General features: G+C 41.4%; 1 protein-coding gene across 8 annotated transcripts in view; it reads right to left on the bottom strand.

Annotated features, from left to right (window-relative positions):
* The window catches only part of LOC103359323 (RNA-binding protein Musashi homolog 2), a 249,750-nt gene that overhangs the window by 28,689 nt on the left and 201,288 nt on the right, over positions 1-19,773 (bottom strand). For all 8 annotated transcript variants that reach the window (XM_008284605.1, XM_008284604.1, XM_008284606.1 and 5 more), the window contains one exon: positions 13,853-13,927. In XM_008284605.1, the coding sequence (XP_008282827.1) occupies positions 13,853-13,927 (75 nt within the window). The remainder of the gene's footprint in view (positions 1-13,852; positions 13,928-19,773) is intronic.

The raw sequence follows: 19,773 nt of genomic DNA, 5'->3' as shown, positions 1-19,773 counted from the left end.
GACGGCATTCACATCTGGTTTTGCACTCATCATACAGAGCTTTGTGTTGCTGATTTAAATAGTCAAAGAAATTAGTTGTGATGTCTCCTCTAGTGGCAATGCGTGCCGAGCCTGCACGTCAACAAACTTGACGTCTTGGAAATAAAGTTGAAAAATAAGCGTATCCAAGAACCCTTAAATCAGAGTAAATTATGTTCTATCAGACAGACTTCTCTTGTAGATTAGTCATGGAAAATGAGAACTGTGCAAGTTTTCTTTTTGCCTAAAGCAGCAAAAAAAAAGTTGCAGCATGACGTGTTTGAGTTAATTTGCCTTGCTTTACATCCCACTTGCAGCGATGGAACTATTGCGCATGTACACGCCGCAATGCCGGCGCTCTCAAACGATACATTGTGCTGCCCTAAATTTGACATCCCAGCATCATCACCGACTGTTTCTGGAAAATGTATTGACATGTCAGCGAGCCTAACAGCTGTTTACGTCAACTACTCAACCGCATTCATCCTTTTCCACAACAGCTGACTGTACGACCTTAACTCCACGTCCTCATAACGTGAGCCGGCCAAGTTGAGAGCCTTGAAAATAAGGTGCATAAGCGCATAGCTCTTCCTTCACTGTATAGGGCCAAGACCCCCAACCTCGGCAGAGTGAGAACTTTCCGTCGCTCAATGATGTGGTCATACATGACTTCACTGCGTATCCGTGGGTCAGTGTGCAGGTGCTTGCTTGAGTCTCCCAGTGCCTAAGCTGTGGCTCTTTCTTAAAAGCAAGGGCAACGGCTTCTGTATGTAATGAAAGTATTTGGCACACTGATCCTTTGCCATTAAGACCTTGTGGCTTCTGATTGGGAAGAGAAAAAAGTCAATAGCAGAAGTGGAGTTAGCCCAGAGCTCAGCAAAGCCCGGCTTTATGGTTAGTAATTGCACACATACCTTCTACCTTTGAACAGAATGATGAAGCCTGGAAGGAGACATATTTGGTCAAATTTCAACTGGGTAACCTTTCAGGAGCACAAACAACATAAATCCACCATTCTGAATGTAGCTCGACTCCTCTGTCCCGTGACAAGTCCTAACTGTGTACTAAAATTAGTTTGACACATGAAATCACACCATCTTAGCCACGGAAGGCAGAAAGGACTCAGAACGCAGTGTATTCTGAATTTATAGCCCATGAAAATAATGCTCGTGTGGACTCAGGAGAACAGTTTGTCTTCTAAAGCTACCAGATGGTAAACATATAGCATGATTCCTGTGGGGGACTCGTACTCCTCCTCACAAGAAGGTCAGAGGTGAGGTGTGGCTGAACTACCAACCAGCCTGGCTGGCCAGCTAGTAGGGACTCAGTGATTTGCTTAAGGACACTTCAGCAGGGAGGATTCGTACTGACAAGGAGGCTCAACCATGAGTCCTTCAGCTGAAGAGCAGACTCCATACTCACTATGGTGTCCGTCAAAACTGACATAATGAATTGCAGATTGCCTTAGCGGTATCCATACTGCATGTGTATATTAGTTTTACACGTCTTTAGCACTTTGGAATCCATCACAAATTCGAAGAAATAAAAGCTTTTTATGCAGCTGTGCACTGAGTCCGAGTGACTGCTGTGTAGTGAGCTCAGGAAAAACTCAGTGTCTTTTACTTTAATTCTCAGTGACAAGAGCACTGTTTCTTTGCAGCTGAAGTGCGTGGCAGCATAGCATCAAAGAGGACAAACTAGGCTCTTTATTGAAGTGTAGTCGCACTTTCGACCTCTTCTTTGTACTCTGTCGCATGCACTTCAGTATAAAGGAAACTGCTCCTGTGCTGCAGAACTGATATAAACACATTCTGCTTCCACACAATCCTCCATATAACACTCAGCCGCTCGCACACATGCGGCAGTTAAAGATAGAGGAATGGAGAGAGAAACAATAAGGAGGCGAAAAAATGCATTTCAAAAAAGACAAGAGGAATCTGCCAGAACAGATAAGGCGGAAACATTTAAATCCATTTGGTTTGTGGAAATTGTGACACTGATTTGTGAATGGGACAGGGCCTCGGTTCACAACCTTAATACCAAGGCAGTTTATGATGGTGACTTAAATAGAGAGAGACAGACAGGGAGGACACAGATGTCTGACCTTGCAGTGGTGCTTATGTAATGGTCTGCTTCAGTGCATTTAACTGCAGTGCTCCTTTCCAACCTGGGATCAGTAAAGGCAACATGTCTCTGCAGTCCAATCTCCTCTGACATCACTTCTGACACTCAGAGAGTATGAAAAGGTCCTGTGAGCTCTGAGTGAATCAGTTGTTATGGCCCTGCCCGTGTGGTCCCCATGGAGCCAATCATACTAATTAAACTAGACTACTTAAGCCTCCTCTCATTAGTGTCCAAGTAAACAGCCTTAATTTTTTATGCATTTTAATGCCCATCTCCCAGTTCTGGGGGTGGTAACGGACGGGACAGGCGAATGATGAAGGGGGGTAATTTCAGGTCTTTTCAAATGAAAGTGAGTGCATTAAGTCTCATTTTACCATTCAAGTTAAATATGTGTTGGTGGATTTGCACTGATCGGCGTGCTTTCCAAAAACACTCTGAGGCTAACTTGATTGGCAGGGATGACTCATTTACAGTGAAAATACAATGTATTAATGTTACATTACAGCTACAAGAGGAGGCAGCTTTTGTAGACAAGTGAGGCGAGCGCTTGAAGATTTTGTTATATTTTAGCCAGCTCCATGTGCCGTAGTTACACAATCTAAGCACTGCTCCAGATACGAGGGGCATGTAGGGTAAAATGTGGCATGACCCAAAAATAGCACTGCAACATTGGCTTCCACTTGATCACTGAAGCTGCAAACAATTTTTCCACACAGAGCTGGCGGCCTGTATGCTACGATTATGAGTGAATGTATGCATGTATATATCCATCCACGAGGAAAAGACTAGAGCTGGGCAACTGGAGAGCTATTAGCACGGTCAGCGGGGGGGAGGGGTGGAAGGACAGAGGGAAAGGAGGGGGGCAGCAGGGTAGAGTCCTAGCAAGTGCCCAACTCACTGGGCTTGGAGCTCTCAAACAGTGGGTGGCATCAAAACAACAGGCAGTAGACACAGAGCATGGTCTCGCAGACACACATATTGCACTCCTCTGCCTACCTCCATGTCTGTGCTCCTTTTTCTGTTCGGCTGCTGGTCTCCGGCGGTGCCCAAAGGTGGCAGCCATGCACGAGGCAGGACAGCTCAAGTTTCATTTCTAGACCTGCAGCTCAACAGCCCAGACATAATGAGCTTTAGCGTTGCCACTTTGCCTCTTACAGCAGCTCATCTTCCCCACCACAGGAACCTAGACTGTGGGTCTCCATGGCAGACTGTTTGCCTGCTTCAGTGTGAGAGGACATGTCTGCTGTCCTATGGTGAGTTAAGACCTGGGCAAATGAGGTGAGCCTTCTCCTCCACTTTGAGGAAATAGCCAACCTCTCAGTGCTGCCTGTGTAAGAGTAGCTGTTTTTTTTTTTTTTTTTTGCAGAGACAGGTGCTCGCACACCTCAGGAGGCGCACGTGCAGGTGCATGTGACCTGTGATCTGTCTGCATCAGTGTGCACTCCACCTACACAGAAAAGCAAAACCACACCACACAATGATAACAAACACAAACAGTGGTGCTCCTCTAAAATACCGTATGAGGGACATGTTGGTGAAGTGCTGCTGGACCTGTTGAATCCATCCAGCCAGCGTCCACCTCTGACAGCCAAACACGTGTACATAAACCCAGTGAGCGGTTATTTGGGAACAAAACTGATCTGGGAGCAGTCCGACTTTATGACTGCGCACACAGAAGTAGACAGGGCGTGACATACAGTGCTGTCCGCTGACGTCACAGCAGCACACTCACTGCTGTCACTGGGAATGGAGTCATGGCCCGCGGAGCTCAGAGAGTCAGCATGTGTGATGGTGTGTGTGTGTGTGTGTGTGTGTGTGTGTGCGCGTGCGCTTGTGCAGTCAGCACTGCTGTGGAGACAGTGAGTCAGAGAGGCAGACAGGAAAGTAGAGAGAGGCCCCTGGTAGTCCCTCCACCTCCTTTTTCCTGCATGCAGCCTTGAAGAGTCTTTGATTGTGTCAGTTTTATGCCTGTGTGTGTCTGAGTGTCCAAGCGAGTGAGAGCGAGATGCGTTGTGCATGGTCGTTCAAGTGTATGAGATCACGGCAGACATCGTCAGGCCCTATTTTAAGGCCTGCGACTCATAGAGTGCCCCGGCCTCCGCAGACCCATTGGGCTAATGATCAGCCTTGGCAATTAAAGCCAATCTGTGAGTCAGTGTGGCATCAGGAGGGCCATCTGCTTCCAGCCCTGTAGCACTCACTCTGGCCTGTGGGACCACTTGCTGGGGTCACAGCTCACCCAGCTTGTAGAGAAATGGTCACAAGATCTAAGGAACAATCTGCTGCGCAACTCAATAGGAACCTGTTCAACTGATAGCGTGGTTGTGTGTGCCAACGTCTCATGAGTGCAGTAAAAACACAAAACAGTAGGATCTGTCTTATGGAGGACAATGTTGCATGCACCCATGACACAAGTAAGCTCCACATCAGCCTCAGGCCAGTGATTCTTTCCACCTGCTCCAGTACTGTAGCCAAGACAGTGCACTGAAATGGGAAATGTAAGATGTCTGAATACTTAACGGACTTTAGATCGGCTGATAATGACTGTGCGCAGAGTCCCAAGCTACATTTTTTTTTTTCTGCACAGAAAATAATTAACTGCAGCCAACAAGAAGAGAGCTTTGCTGGAAAGAAAGTTTGAAAGGCATCTTCCACACTTTTAATTACTGGGATACTCGGTTGAGCTATTAGTTTTTCAGTGTGCTTTTTCTAGTGTTTTAGCCTTAGATTGTTTTGCTGTTCCATTTATTGTCAATCACCTGTAAAAGCACTTTGAATTGCACAAAACTGCACAAAAGGTGCAACACAAATCAAAATTTGATTGATCAAAAATGCTATGGGCCTGACTTTCTCTATCAAGATATCCTTCTGCATTGAATTTCAAAATATATTCTATTTTGCATAAAAATCTAATTTGGAGGAGACAAAAACACGGACCAAAAGCCAACCAAATCAGCCCATTTTCCACCAAGACCTCATTGATATGCAGCATACGCAGGAAACATCACCAAACTGCCATCTTACTTCCTCTTTCTTAGGCTATCAACTATGTTACAGAGGTTCACATTGTCCAGCTCAACACATTTCCATCTCCCAGCAGCAGACAGTTGCTAAACCCTGGGAGGCTCGCTTGGTGTTTCAGGCCAATGCCCTAGTATGACCTCTGGTGCATTTATCATTTGCTTGGTTCTCTCTGCCCCAGTTTATGGGGGATTCATCCCTCAGGAGCAGCCTGCTATCATACCAATTGTACAGGTCAGCAGTTCTCTTTCCCTATGTGCCACCCGCTGGGAGGGCAGCAGCTCCTTATACCTTTGTATTCTCCCGATACAGGAAAAGGAAGATCAAAAGGTCAGCAGCCTTCTTTTCACTGCTATATACAGCTGGATAGAGCAACATCACTGCGTCTTTGGTGAGATACAGACCCTGTTTCTTTTTGTCTTTTCACGAACTGATTGCAGATGCTTTTGAATAAAACATAAATGTACATGCATGTACTACGCCTTAAGTGAGCGGGGGTTAAGACAGCTCAACGTGGGCGAGCATGGTTGCCAAACACTTTCTCTTCCAAACATGGGACAGTCTCATAGCCAAACCAGGCCACCCTGCAAGTTTCTCATATTCAGCAGCAAGCATAGCTGAGGAATCCAGAACCACCTGCTGGGCTGAGTCCTGTTTACTTCCACACAGAAAGAGAAATCTACTCCACGCTGATTTAAGGCCTCTGAAATGCCATTTTCTGTCAGTTAGGTATGATGGAGTGTGCTGTTCTGTCTCAGGCATGGTTGGTTGGTGGAGATGGAGATACTGGGGGATGGAGGCTACCCCACAGTGCTATCCCCACACGTCATGTCTGCTGGGGAATGAGGTCTGACAAAGCTGAAGTGTGTGACAAGAAAAGGATATGGCAACAGAACAAAAAAAAAAAACAACAGATGGAAAACCAATCCACCAACTACGACAATCCAATAAAAACTCCACACGCATACGCAAACACTGAGTATTGTAGTGTGTTGTGAGAAAGAGACACAAAATGCAGTGTTTTCTTAGAAGCAGCCAGGGTAGTTCATCTCTTTAGCGTTAAGGTAACCCAAAATTACCCACCCATCTGTCCACATTGCACCCTTGGTGCACTTACCCCTGCCCTCTCCCCTCCTTAATTATCCTTTTCCTCCATTCTTTTCCTACTTAAGAAGCTGACTCACCGGACCTGAATTGCTGTTTGTCTGTCATGACATCTGAAATAGCTGGATGACTGAGTGTTATGTCTTTCACTCACTCAGTCTGTCTCTCCCCTGATGGGACCCCACTAACATCTTCATCCCTGTTTTTTCAGTGTAGCATAATGACCTCCTAGTAGCAGCCCTAATGGAGCCATAATGGTCATTTATGCCATGGGAGGCTCTGAGGGCACGGCTGTGGAGGCAGCGAGTCGCACAGGAAGACGGGAGAGTGGAGAGAAGCTCCTGGTTAAGTCCCTCCACCTCCGCCTTTTCCCTTCAGACATCGCTCCTGAATCTCAGTCTTTGTATGAATACGGCATTTCTGTGTGCGCGCGTTCAACTGTGCATTCATGTGCGTGTAATGAAAAGAACTGATACAAGACCGGTTAACAATAGGCAGCACAATATGAATGTATGAGGGGTGTATCCCTGCTTTTCATGTTCACTTCTACAGCTTATTCACATGCATAATGCACATATACATACTACATTTTCTTTTTTTAATTACATTTTTTCCTCTCAGACAAGCTTCCTATTCATGCGTACACTATATGCACAATAGAGTGCACTACAATTCCTAAACCTCTTCATATTTCTTCATCTATATTTGCTGCCACTGCTGGCAGAAATGTTATTGTACATAAACTACTGTGCGTAAGCTTAACTTGCACTTATTGCTGAAAACCACCTTCTTTCTAGCATTTGCATTTTTATTATGCACAGTAAACACAAGGATCTTTCACCATATCCTGTCTTAGCAGAGGGTAATCTAAGACAAGTAAACAACACTTCAATGTACTGTAAGGCTGTGATCAAACAGGGTATTTATGTGAATGTGACTTCAAATCCCTTAATCACGTGAGGTCCTCCAAACTAGACACCTGGTTAAAATGCGGCACATCTTGGGATTGTTCCCCAGGGCGCTGCAAGTTGAATAATACAATAGCACATTTATCAGCTAGCTGATGCTAATTAGACTGTTGCATAAAAACGAGAATAATGTACAGTAATATCCCTTATGCCTTGTCAGCTCCCGCTTTCTCTGTTTTTAGCCGGAGTCACAGTTGCATTTTGAATCTTAAATAGGACAAAATAACACCCTATCGCAAGAAATGTACAGAAAAATGTAGTGTTGGTGTGATCTCCAGGGTGTATTTTGAAAATTCTCTATAAAAATAGACATGATGGTACAATATATGGAGCTATATGAAAAGTAAAATGAAGGCAGCTTCTTTCTCCCTCTCTGTAATAACAGGGCACATACATCTTCTACTTCTTCTACTACACACCGGGGCAAGGATCTTAATTTCAACCACACTTTAGAATTTTGTCCTTTTGAAGCTATCTGAAAATCAGTACTGTCCAACCATTTTTTAACGGCACTATCTAGGGAATGGTGCACTCTTTAAAGTCTGATAGACTCAAAGTGAAGTCCTCTTTGTATCTCGTTTTAATTCAATTCATTTTTAGTTTGCTTTTTGTAGTCTGATAAATGTTAGCTCTGAAGTCTGAACATCAAGTCAAGCTCTGCATGGCTGGTGTGCGCTTGATTTTTATACTTTGATTCTTGGCCCAGCCGCCATCCAGGATGAGCAGAGCGGTGTACAACATTGTTTACAGTGAATGTTACTTTCAAGTTTTCTTTGGCCTAATGTGGACAGTTTTCTGAAGCAGCTGTAGTTCTGAGGAACTCAATGAGAAGAACACAGTTTTCTTTTGAAAAATTTAACACGTAAAGACATTTATTTGTTTGTCAGTGGCCTCACCACAGTGTGTGGTTATGTTTTTGATTGGAAAATACAATTCAGTCAGGTTAAATTTGCTTAATGTCACATTGCGGTAACAACCTGTGGGATGCACAGTAATCCTACAGCTATAGGTACACAGGCAGCCGTGTGTGGGTTCAGAAGCTGAAAATGAGCCGAAGCTGCATGACTGACATGTCAACTACCTACCTTGACTCACGCTAAGTGATACTGATACTTACATTCACAGATATTTACCACCCTGGCATTACTCTAAAGCTTCCTGAAAGTGTTACAGAAGTACCTGCCAATGTTGTCATCTCCGTATAACAGCATATTTATTATTGCGTTCAGCTGATGATAGTAACAGTGCAGCAGTTATTTAAGTGTTGGTTCATCCAAACACATTTTTTTCAGTTGCTGCTTGTATGCACTTTGTGGGGTTTAACATATTGCAGGTGGATGGAAACCTATTGAAATGTTCCTATTAAAACACACACAGTGAGGTGTAGGGACAATGTAAAACACAGAGACTATGAAGCAGCCTGCTGGTGAGTGTTGAGTCAGACTGGTTAATACTCTCTTTAATCAGCTCTTTCAAAATCCTTTGTTTACACCTGCTTTCACATACATGTCAGTGTGGGTGGGGGGCACAAATTATTTACAACATATTCGCTCTGACTGGAGGACATTCAGTGTCATAGAAGTCTGTCATGGTGCATGTTCCGAGCCAAACTCCCACAAACTAACTGGAGAGTCAGTACAGCGTTAAACAAGACTACAGCTAATGTCCCTTAAATGTTCTGACATGCATGTAGAGAATACAGGTTGATGACATCTTTTGGTGGTTGTATGTGCAGAAAAGTAAGTTTTTCTTAATTATTTTTAATAACTTTAATGTACTTGAGGTGTGCATTATCTAGAAAATGATCATGTTAGGACCTGATCTCGGCAGACAATAAATATTAAATGACGAGGACCTGATCGGGGGTAAGAAACAAACAAACAAAAAAACTTGACTACTTACTGCAAATAGCCTGCTGTGAGACTGTGAAACAAACAAAAAGAAAAAAGAGTGGTTGTGACTTTTATAGCAACATAACATCCCAACAGCTGTGATGGAGCTCAAGATCCCAGGACTGCTGCTGTCTAACAAACAATTTAACTGTAACGTATAAACTGTGACTCTGTGTGTGACGGCTCACCTGCTGAATGAAGAAACCTACACAATGTCATGAGTCGGTAGATCCTGACCATTTCTGCCCTCTGTTCTGACAGGCTTGCTTTTAGTTTAGGTTGAGTGTTTTGTATATTGGAAGTTCCTTAAACCTTGATATACTACGCAATTTTACATTTATGGCAAATAAAGCACGCCTCCAAGGGCTTCCTGAGCCTGTCTGAGTGAACCCATAAGGAACACTAATAAAAACTGACCTATGTTTGAATGACAGAATGCCGTCACTTTAACAGACTGATGAAAGCAGCAGTGTCACACATGCCAGGGAAAAGACTCCAGAAACAGGCGTTACAGAGCTGAACTATTTTCTCTGAGAGCACGGCATGTGTATAAATGATTCTTGGTGAAAGCAAAGAGCACATCTAAGTGAGGCTACTTTAGGGACTGAAAATTAAAATGGACATTCAGCTACAGCCCAAGAGTGAAGCGAGTGGTTTAGGCTAAATCTAGTTACAATCTCAACACAAACCCAGGGCTCTTCATTTTAAACAGTGGGGATATTTACATTCACACAGAAAACAGCAACATGACAACACTGACATATCACAATGCCATATTTGCATGCATACATTAAAGTCGGATCTGACAACACCACTGCTTGCCATCGAAATCCTGTCGGCGCATCAGCACAATTTGAGGAAGTGTGATATCTTTTGTCACCACGAGAAATGTGGTAAAAAACTGCTATGACTCTTATCACCTTAAAAAATAAAACACTATTAAGCACTTTGCTGGTTGCAATAGACAGAGTTTGTGTAGCATTTCCATGTCACACAGAAACAGGAGAGTGACAGCTTATTTATAGTATGACAGTAAACACAAGACTCTTTTTCCACTGTCTGGTATCGAATGTCGACAAGCGTAACCTATGGAATTCTTCCCGACCGTATCAGAAAAGTCTGCGATCCATATATTGACAAAGGAGCATCTTAAGACTGGAACCGCATCCCTCACAGGGGCCAGAGTTGTCTTATTTTTTATTCTATCTGTGTAACATTCACACATGTCACATTACTGAACGCCTGAAAATACATGAGCATTTTATTTCTCTAAAACTGAGTAAACTGATTGTGAATAAAAGAGATAACATATAAGCTTACAGCTCAGTTTGTTTTCCCAGATCAGACAGGTATGACTGTTAAAAGTCATCATCAGACTAACCCTTCCGACAAAAGCAGCGGCGAATTGATTACTTAAACATAATAAACAATCAAGTAATTGTATCCACTACCATAAAGAAAATCTCTGATGAACAAGAAAAACACACAAAAAAAAGACTTGTTGTTCTCAGGATGTCGCTAATTTGTTGCACCTCTTTACCACTTGTAATTCTGAGGTAATGATAAACATTGCAGTCTCCTTGATTGTCACTGCACATGCGGCATACAGCATTGTCTCCGAAATTAAGTTTGAATTCAATGTGAAGTTCAAGCACAATGCTGAAATTATGCTGCTACGAGGCAAACAGTGTGTAATTACAGCAGTGCATATAAAACACAGCTTAGAATTTTAAAACTGAGCAAAAATCAGAGAAGGCGTCTTAATCAAACACTTTCCTTTATCGGTATAAATACATTCTGTAAGACTAAACAAGGGGTAAACATATGCTTAAGACGTGTGCAGGGATTTGTTCTGGGCTCTTCTTTAAAAAAACACAAATGTCTGGTCTGTATGTGCCAAGAGAAAGAAGAGATTTTGATTATATGATTTAATATTTCAAAGGGAATGTAAATCTTGCAGGACGTTATAATATTGAACTTGCAGCTAATGTTTTTAACCTTCAACATATTTGATGAAACACAGGTAGCCTGTAGCTCTTTCTTTGCAACCAAAAAAGACTTTAGTTTCCATTCAGCGTTTCTTATCAAACAGAATTGTGTGCAGGCTGGATGTATTTTCTGCCTCATGAAACATTGGCTAATGCCTTTTTGCATTTTTGATGCCGCAAAATCTGCAGCCTTCTTCCTCTTTTACAGGCACATTATTTCTGCCAGCAACTCTATTATCGCTCTTTGCGGTCTGCAGATGTGTCATGTATCTGTCATGCCACCTCCGTGGTTGTGGCATGCATCTGAGTCCTGCTGGTAGAGACGAGGCTCGCTCCAACGCTCAACATAAACAACACGAGGGCCGGTGATTTATCTCCAACACCAAATGTGATCAAGAGCTAACAGGACATCGCTTATGTTTCTCATTTTATAGAATGTACAGTATGTATTTTTAATATTACTCAGCCAGTACACACAACAACACCCATCAGTGTCAGAAAGGCGTCTGTTGACAGTGTTTTGTTTGTTTTTCAGTGACTCAGCAACTTGTGAGTACCGCCACAAATAATTTTACAATAACCACGAGTTCAAACGCTAATAAATACCACGTCTGAGTTCTCCCTCTGGGTGAATGCTCTGATGTATGCTCGCGTGCATGGACAACTTTTTGACAAATAGGGTATGATCTGATTTACATCCCTAATTTATACTGTATCAGTAATATGCAAAGCCCTCTAAGTGCATTAAATAGTGATGATGTCTGTGCTGTGATGGAACCGTTTTGTAAGCAACTCACGGCTGACAAATACAGACACAAACATGTGATCGATATCAAATGCTCTGTGATCAATGTCGGAATTAATTGGGAGTGTCATATGCTGTTAAACAGCTGCTGAGCTGGTGTCGGCTTCGGATCTAACTGGCTGCACCGAACGCTGCCGTGTGCCCCTCCGTTGCTCAGGTTGGGTATTTCACCTCTGTTTCAGGTTCTGTTTTGTACACTTGAACTCCGCTTCAGCTGCGGAGATGCCAACTTTGATTTCTCTTTTTCTGTGCATGTCTTACTGAGTTTTTGTACTTAATTCAGTGTTTCATCACTGATCAATGTTTTATCAGTGTTTTATCTTGACAATTGAACAATTGCCGAACCACTTTTTTTTTCTTTTTCCTGCTAACAGTGGACCCCTGAGGTTTGCTTGGTGTAACAAAAAAAAAAAAGACAAGATGCCTTGAAATGCTGCCTGCAATTTATACCTTTTGGATCCAGCCTGCTTGGTCCCAGCTCCATTTATTTATAGGAGTGTTTCATCGAGGCTGTGTACAGTGAGAAAAAAATCCTTTGATCTTAAATTGAGGATGCTTTCCACATCTTAGTAAGGAAGGACACTAGTCAATATTTGGCCTGAGGTTATTTAATTTGGACAAGGAGTTTGATTCATACATTAAAATTTCCAATTACCTGTCAAGAGTTGAGCGAGCCCAGAGGAGGCTGTTTTAATCATACAGCTTTATCAAACTCTTTAAATTGAGTTTAACATGGACAGGATCATACATTCTGCCTCGGGGAAGGTGATATCCCTTAATTTGTCGTAAATAGTAAACATTTTAAAAATCCATGTTTAACTAGAGTTACTTATACAGAATAAATACTCAGAGCTCCTTTCCCTTTCAGTCCCTTCGCTCTCGTTCTGCCGATGCAATTCATAAACGTTACGATGCTTTCGCAGATTATGAAGGGCTGATAAATGCTCCTTTGGGCAAATTCAAAATCTCATCTCAGATGTGTGCCGCACACATAAACAATTCCTTTGATTGTTGGTCTGATTCACATTTATATCAATTAGTTATCAAATCATATCCCTAAATGGAGTCATTTTTAATGAATGAAAAGACAGACCACATCTGTATGCCTCTCGTGTTCATCCGCACAGACGAGCAGGTCTTATTCCTTTTCTTCTGTCAAATAAAAATGTGGTCAAGTATAAAACTTGCATATGTCTGATCTGTAGGTGGTCACAGCTGGACCTCCTGTCTTACCATTCCTGAATCTATTTCACAAAGATATTACAGAGATCTGAGCTGCTGTCAGATATTTCCTATTCCGTCTTATCAGTGGAAGGAATGATGTCTGGCATGGCAAACAAAGTATGTGTAAAGTCCCTAAATAAAGCATGAAATTGACAGGACGCCTGTTTAAGTGAGGCACCGCAGAGCCACAGGCCCTGTAGCAGCAGACAGGTACAGCTGCTCACCTCCAGACTGCACGCCTCCCATTTGGACTCCCATTAAAGTGCCCGGCACTCTGAGTCAACACTTTTAATGCAGAAAATGACTTCATTCATTTTCCATTATAAGAACCACATTTTAAAATCTGCCTACACAAAGCGCTGCTTATTTTTCCGCTTCTCCACAGATGAATTTGCATACATTGGGCCAGTGAAGACGAAGAACTTCTCCCATTTTAGACATTTGGTCATGGTAGTGTTCAAGTATGGGATAAAAAGGAGTAAGCAATTTACTTCACTATATGTCAGCTTTCAAACCCTCGTTCGGAAAGCCAGACACGTCGCTTACTTATAACCCTGCAGATTACTTGGTGACTGACGCGTGTATTGATGATCATCTGTGTATGTGGAGGCGAGCGTGTGTGTTTGTGTCTGATTGTGCTGCTTGGAGAGGGGAGGAAATACAGAAATCAGCTGCAACACTGATATTTAAAGAAAGCCTTTAACTCACCAGGGAACTGGTAGCTGTAGCTGGGTGCGAATCCAGTGTATCCGCGGCCATACGTTGCCACAATATTAGGGTAACCTTTGATAGAGAGAAGAGAGAAAAGGGATGAGATTATAAAAGATGCGACACAAAATATAGCCCCAAAGAGACATTATGATACAACTGCTTATATATCCACTTAGGGAGGGAAACAAATCTTGAACGGATGGCTTTCAAACTCTTCCCAAAGTGTTCTCATGTTGTCAGGCTCTCATGTTACTTGATACCCTTCAAAAATAAAACTACAATAACGTCCACGAGCCTGAGCAAGTATCACATTTTGAAATGATACGTTTCATATAATAAAAAAAAAAAGGCTGAGCCTTGTTTACAAAACTGCCATAAGCAAGAAGTGATTTATTTTTTATGCATCCAGCCTCATAAAGAGGTGTATTTATAGCTCATAATGTTGATTGTCTACCGCAAAAAAAAAACATTCACAGTGTGCCCACTTTGACAACAAACAACACCCTCAATCAATGGTCAACTGCCACAATTACATTAACCTCTAATCTTGATCACGCTGCTCTGGTTGCTTATCCTGCAGGACAGAACTGCTGCCAGATCATGATATGTCAGTGATTAATTTAGCGAGTAAAATGTTTTTATAACCTACATGAATAACGGCCACATTAAAAAAAAAAAAAAAAAGAGCCCAGATTGTAAAAGAATTTTCTTTGAAGAGAGGCAGACCTGGTGATTTAAAATATAGCTGCTAATGTTTTACGCAGTTTCTCTTTAAATTAAACAAGTTACATGGATCAATAACTTGTTTATTTTAACAGATACCTCAACAGAAGCCTCACAGCAGCTAATCAATTCATTATTATTATTTTTTAATGCATTTTCATCATGATGCATTTTTGTTTAGGTCTTTATTAGGGTTGAGTATTGAGAGTTGCTGCCAAATTTGGTAAATATTGGGAAACCAAAGCATGAATAAGCTGCTACAATAATGCCATTGCTCCTCTGAGTCTAATTCATTTTCACTCTGTTTAACCATAAGTTCTGAGGCATTTTTACAGCTCATTGTAATAACACTTTATAGTAGGCTGCTGTTTATGTTCCGTGCATCTTCACCACAGCGGATAGGTTCACGTGTTAATATGGCTCGATACGTAGTCGCTTGTCAAAAAGCTGCCGCAGGCAAGTAAGTGATATCTGCATCACGTTTGCACCTCGGGCCTGGTATCGGTTTGTTGTGTACTGCTAGAAACACGGTTTAACCAGTAATTCAAACCTAATTATAATTTATCAACAACAGTTATCTCATCTGTTACCACGGTAACCAACACCTTGTGGAAATTATAAGTATGTTTAACCAATCACATTGCGCCAATAGAAACACATACATGAAGCTAAATCTTTTACTCCTTTGCCAATTTGCTATGAATAATTTTCATATGGATTTACTGATTAACATTAATGATGCAGGCAATTAAAAGCATCCAAACACATTTACAGAATAAATGGGCTCATCTTGGCAAATTTTATGTGGCGTATTTCCTGAATGAAAAGTTTTACACAAATTAAGTTTATGCTCGTGTATATTAACATTTTGATGGGAGATACCATATATGCTGTTATTATCAGCAGCAGCAAAAAACAGAACTAGAAACAGAGGATTAGTTAGGTCACACTTGCTTTTCAGGAATATATTTTGATCAACATTGAAATCATGATTTTCACAATTATTCATTGATTTTAGGAGCAAAATATTTTAGCACATTTTCTACACTTGATTTGAGTTTCTTGGAGAAAATTTCAACATTTTATTGCAACACTACATGTAAATGTAAAATAAAAAACACCTAATAACAGCACTTTTCTGCAGCATTATGCCTGATTAGTTGTACAGTAAAATTGACATTATTATTGAATTTCCCTTCTGGGATAAATAAAGTATTTTTTATTTCATTTCATTCATTTCACTCATTATTCAATTACTAATTATTCAACCATGTTCATAGGAAATTCCATTGTTTTTACACATGAAAGAAACAGAAAATGTACATTATCTAATGTGAAGTTAAGGCTAGAAACTGAATCTTAATTGTTGAAATTTTGAGATGGTTATTTTCCAATTATTTCTGTGGCGCATCTGCTGCTGATAGATAATGGTCAACGCTTTTTTGTTTGTCTGATCGTTTTTTTTTTTGTTAGTTTTTTTTGTTTTTACACTGCAGTGACATTAACATATTAATAGGGAGACATTCCAAAAATGATCAGTGTTATTATAAACATCTATGATAAACCAAAGCTATAGAAACTGAGGAATACTGGCCAAAATGATTATTTTGATCAATATTGAGGGCATGGTTATCTATTGCAATTATTTACAGATTTTAGGTACAGAATATTATTTCTGCCCTTTCACATTTAAATGAACAGAGCACTGATTCAATTCCATGTTGTGCTACATTACTGCCAATGTACAAATCTTTGCATCAAAATAAGGCTTAAGATAAGGTACTTCTTCACCTGAATTCAGCAGGCAAAATATAAATAAAACTGCACTCAGTATACCTCATTGTTGAAGATTCAACAGACACTACAGTTTACCAATGTTCCCGAAATGTCTCACATGCAGGGTCGGTAGATGCTAGCTCGGTGCACAGAGAAGCCTCTCGTCTCCCCACTCAGTTACTGCAGTACAGCAACTCAGTCAGGTGGATGGAAACACCAGATATTTTCATCTACATGGGCTTTTTTGCAGATGTTTCTCTGTGCAGTTTTCTATAAATACATTTAAAATGTCAATGTTGCAGTCTATTGCATTGCCAAAATCATGATTGGGATTAGCGATTGATTACCCAAGTTTCTACTGAATTATCAAAGTTGCCAAATGTTATTTTCAAAGTGCCTTCTGCAAACCAAAGTCAACCTTTCCGTGAGGCGTACACACTTGTTTAGAAGTTGCAGAGTCCCTGGGTGAATGGAGAGTTGCAGCGAGGCCCAAAGAGGACCCAGTGTCATTAGAAAAATTTAAGAGTAGCAGATGCATTGTTCATCTGCTGTCATGATTCTTATTACTACCACAGACCCACCAGTTAATTAGCTGGACAGTTTTCAGACAGAAGCAGCTGTGGGCAACATATTGAGAAACGGGGTGTGAGGGAACAGGCAGCAAAGAAGCGGGATACAGACGAAATAAGAAATTTGAGAAGAGTGGGTGGGTGAGCGTGTGAGCCTGCGTGTGAGTCAGTGAGAATTTGAGCACCATCAAAGGTAATATAAACATAATTAACCCTCTAATTATGGTATATGTCTAAGTCTTTATCTGTTTTCCTCAAGCTATTATCACCTTCAACCATAAGTCTGGACTAAATTACCTAGTAAGATGAAGTCCTTTAGGCTAGAAATGAATCACAGGAGCCAGCCTTGATAACTCTTTCTTCATTGTGTGTAAGCTACACCTCAGAAACTGACCTTGGAAACCTCTTTCAGGCTTCCGTGTCCTCAGTTCTCGTTAGCTGTGTACTACTCTGATAAAGTGGGTGCAGACACATTACCATTTGAATGTCTAGATAATCATTTTAGGGCTGCAAATTCCTATAGACAGTGCCGGCTAACTGAGCTTACTGTACATGCGACTGAGTAAGATAAGTGAGGTATTTTATTACATTGCCTCGTGCATAGTAAAAATAACAATGCATATACTGTAAAGCACTGCAGTTTTGACGAAAATATACAGGTACGCCTCTGTAGAGTTCGTCTAGAGATGGCATATATGCGCTTGTCTGCATGTGTCTGCAGAATAAAGGCGTGAAAGCATATTTTGCATGCATGCGTATTCTTGCCTGTGTGAGCGCATGTGGGCGATGCGTGTGCGTACGAGAGTGAGGATGTGTGTAGATGCTCTGTTCTGTATGCCTCAGAGCCTGTGCCAGCTGGAATCAGAAAGGTTGACCTTGGTCATAAATATCTAATCAGTGTTTGCTGTCCATGAAAAAGTTCAATTTATTCCTGACCCAATGGGAAAATGCCTCTCCCAGACCCTCTCCCCTCTCTCGCAGACAAAAAAGAAATGCATCTCTGAGAGGCGGTGAAGGGAACCTTAACCTGGTATGGATGAAGTAGGACAGAGGCTACGCCAGACAAAAAAAAAATAAAAAAAATAACAATCCTCATCAGCTGCTGATGAGAAGTCATCACCAGGAAGCTACAGATGGATAGCTTTCACAAAAACCCCTCATTGTTTGTTTGGTCTGAAAAGAACTGTGATATGATACAATGAAAAGCTATCACAGTCTGCAAAATATTGGATATTATGTGTTTGATACTGTCTTACTGTCAAACAGAATAAATGCCAAAGCGAAATTGTTGGCTTAGATACCATAGCTCCTCATTCTTCCTCATTTCAACATTTTCTGGAAAAAGCCAGAAACATTTTCCCGGTGCGATGTCCTGCATTACGACCAGCTTCACATCACTGAATGAAGAATTTGCAGCCAGATGTGCGCATAGAGTGTCAAAGGAGAGCGCAATAAAGCCAAGAGACAGCGGGTTTTAAGATGCACGCTTAGTTAATCTGCTACCTGGTGAAATTCTTAGCGAGTGGAGACCGACAAATATTTTCAAACAAGGCAGTGGGAGGAAAGAAGAAAGAGAGCGAAAGCGGGAGATAAGTCGCTGTCTCTCCTACCATTTCACTAAATGAAGCCTGCCATTGTGTCTGGCCTGGTGGCGGCCTCTTAGTGCTCTTATTTGCCTTATTAATATGCATGCTAATGTACCTATTTTATGGCTCAACAGTTCTGATTCACTTTAAAATCAATTATCCATCTGGTACACCCATACCTCGCCCAGGCTCAAATGTGTATTAATTTCAGCAAACATACATCGGCACAACACAATAAAGATAAATGCCTCGATTAGAGGCAGTAAACAAAGGAGCTAGGGATGGCTTTAATGAGATTTGGCACAAAAGGAGCTTACACTTTCTTAAATAATGAGCCTAGGGTCCCTTTTTCCAAATGCAAATTATATAAAGGAATGTTTCGCTGTCCTTGTTCCAATTTCATTTAGATAAGAGTGTCTCCAAACAAGTTGGCTGTTAATATTCTCACATGAGCACATCACTGCCTTTCTGCCTGCCGTCTCCCAATGGAGGGGAAGAGTGCTCTCCTCTCCGCAGACACATTAGTCTGTAATAAGTTCTGAAAAGTTCACTGTGCTTGTTAAATAATTTTAACAGATGAGATGGAACTGGGAACGACGTAGATGGAGTTGACAGAAACGCTTGGCCAGACTTATCAACACTTTAACCACAAACAACTATATAATCACTGTCACGGAAAGGTCAAGCCTGCAATAACCCTGACAGTTTAAAGCAACTGTATATGGATAAATGGATAGACTGACAGCGTGTTGGACATACAGACAGATACACGGTGTAGATAATTAGCTTACTGCCCCTTAATTCCCTCGGTGAAAACAGCGTCACAGTTCAATAATTGGTAAATTTTTCTTTTTCTTTTTTTTTTTTTCTACAAAGAAAATGCAAAACAAGCGACAGCTACGGACTTTCACAACCACTTTAAACATTAGATTATTTGTTGGAGATAAAAATGCACGACTGCGAATCTGCCTGCACCTGCGATGAGAGGGGAGGGGGAGGGGCGACTCGAAGGGCAAAATGAGTCTCTTACAATCAGCAACATGTCTCGTTTGCTTTCGAAGGAAAAAATAAATCTTTTATGCGATGCCAAATCCATTTGGTTTTGCCGCACAATCAAATTATATGCATAGGAAATGGGAAGGACTGACAGACAGATGGACGTAGACATAAAGATAGATAGATAGATAGATAGATAGATAGATAGATAGATAGATAGATAGATAGATAGATAGATAGATAGATAGATAGATAGATAGATAGATAG

The sequence above is a fragment of the Stegastes partitus genome, unplaced genomic scaffold (assembly GCF_000690725.1).
Source record: "Stegastes partitus isolate 25-593 unplaced genomic scaffold, Stegastes_partitus-1.0.2 Scaffold366, whole genome shotgun sequence".
Taxonomy (NCBI): Eukaryota; Metazoa; Chordata; class Actinopteri; family Pomacentridae; genus Stegastes; species Stegastes partitus.
This window is presented reverse-complemented; position numbering and strand designations above follow the sequence as displayed.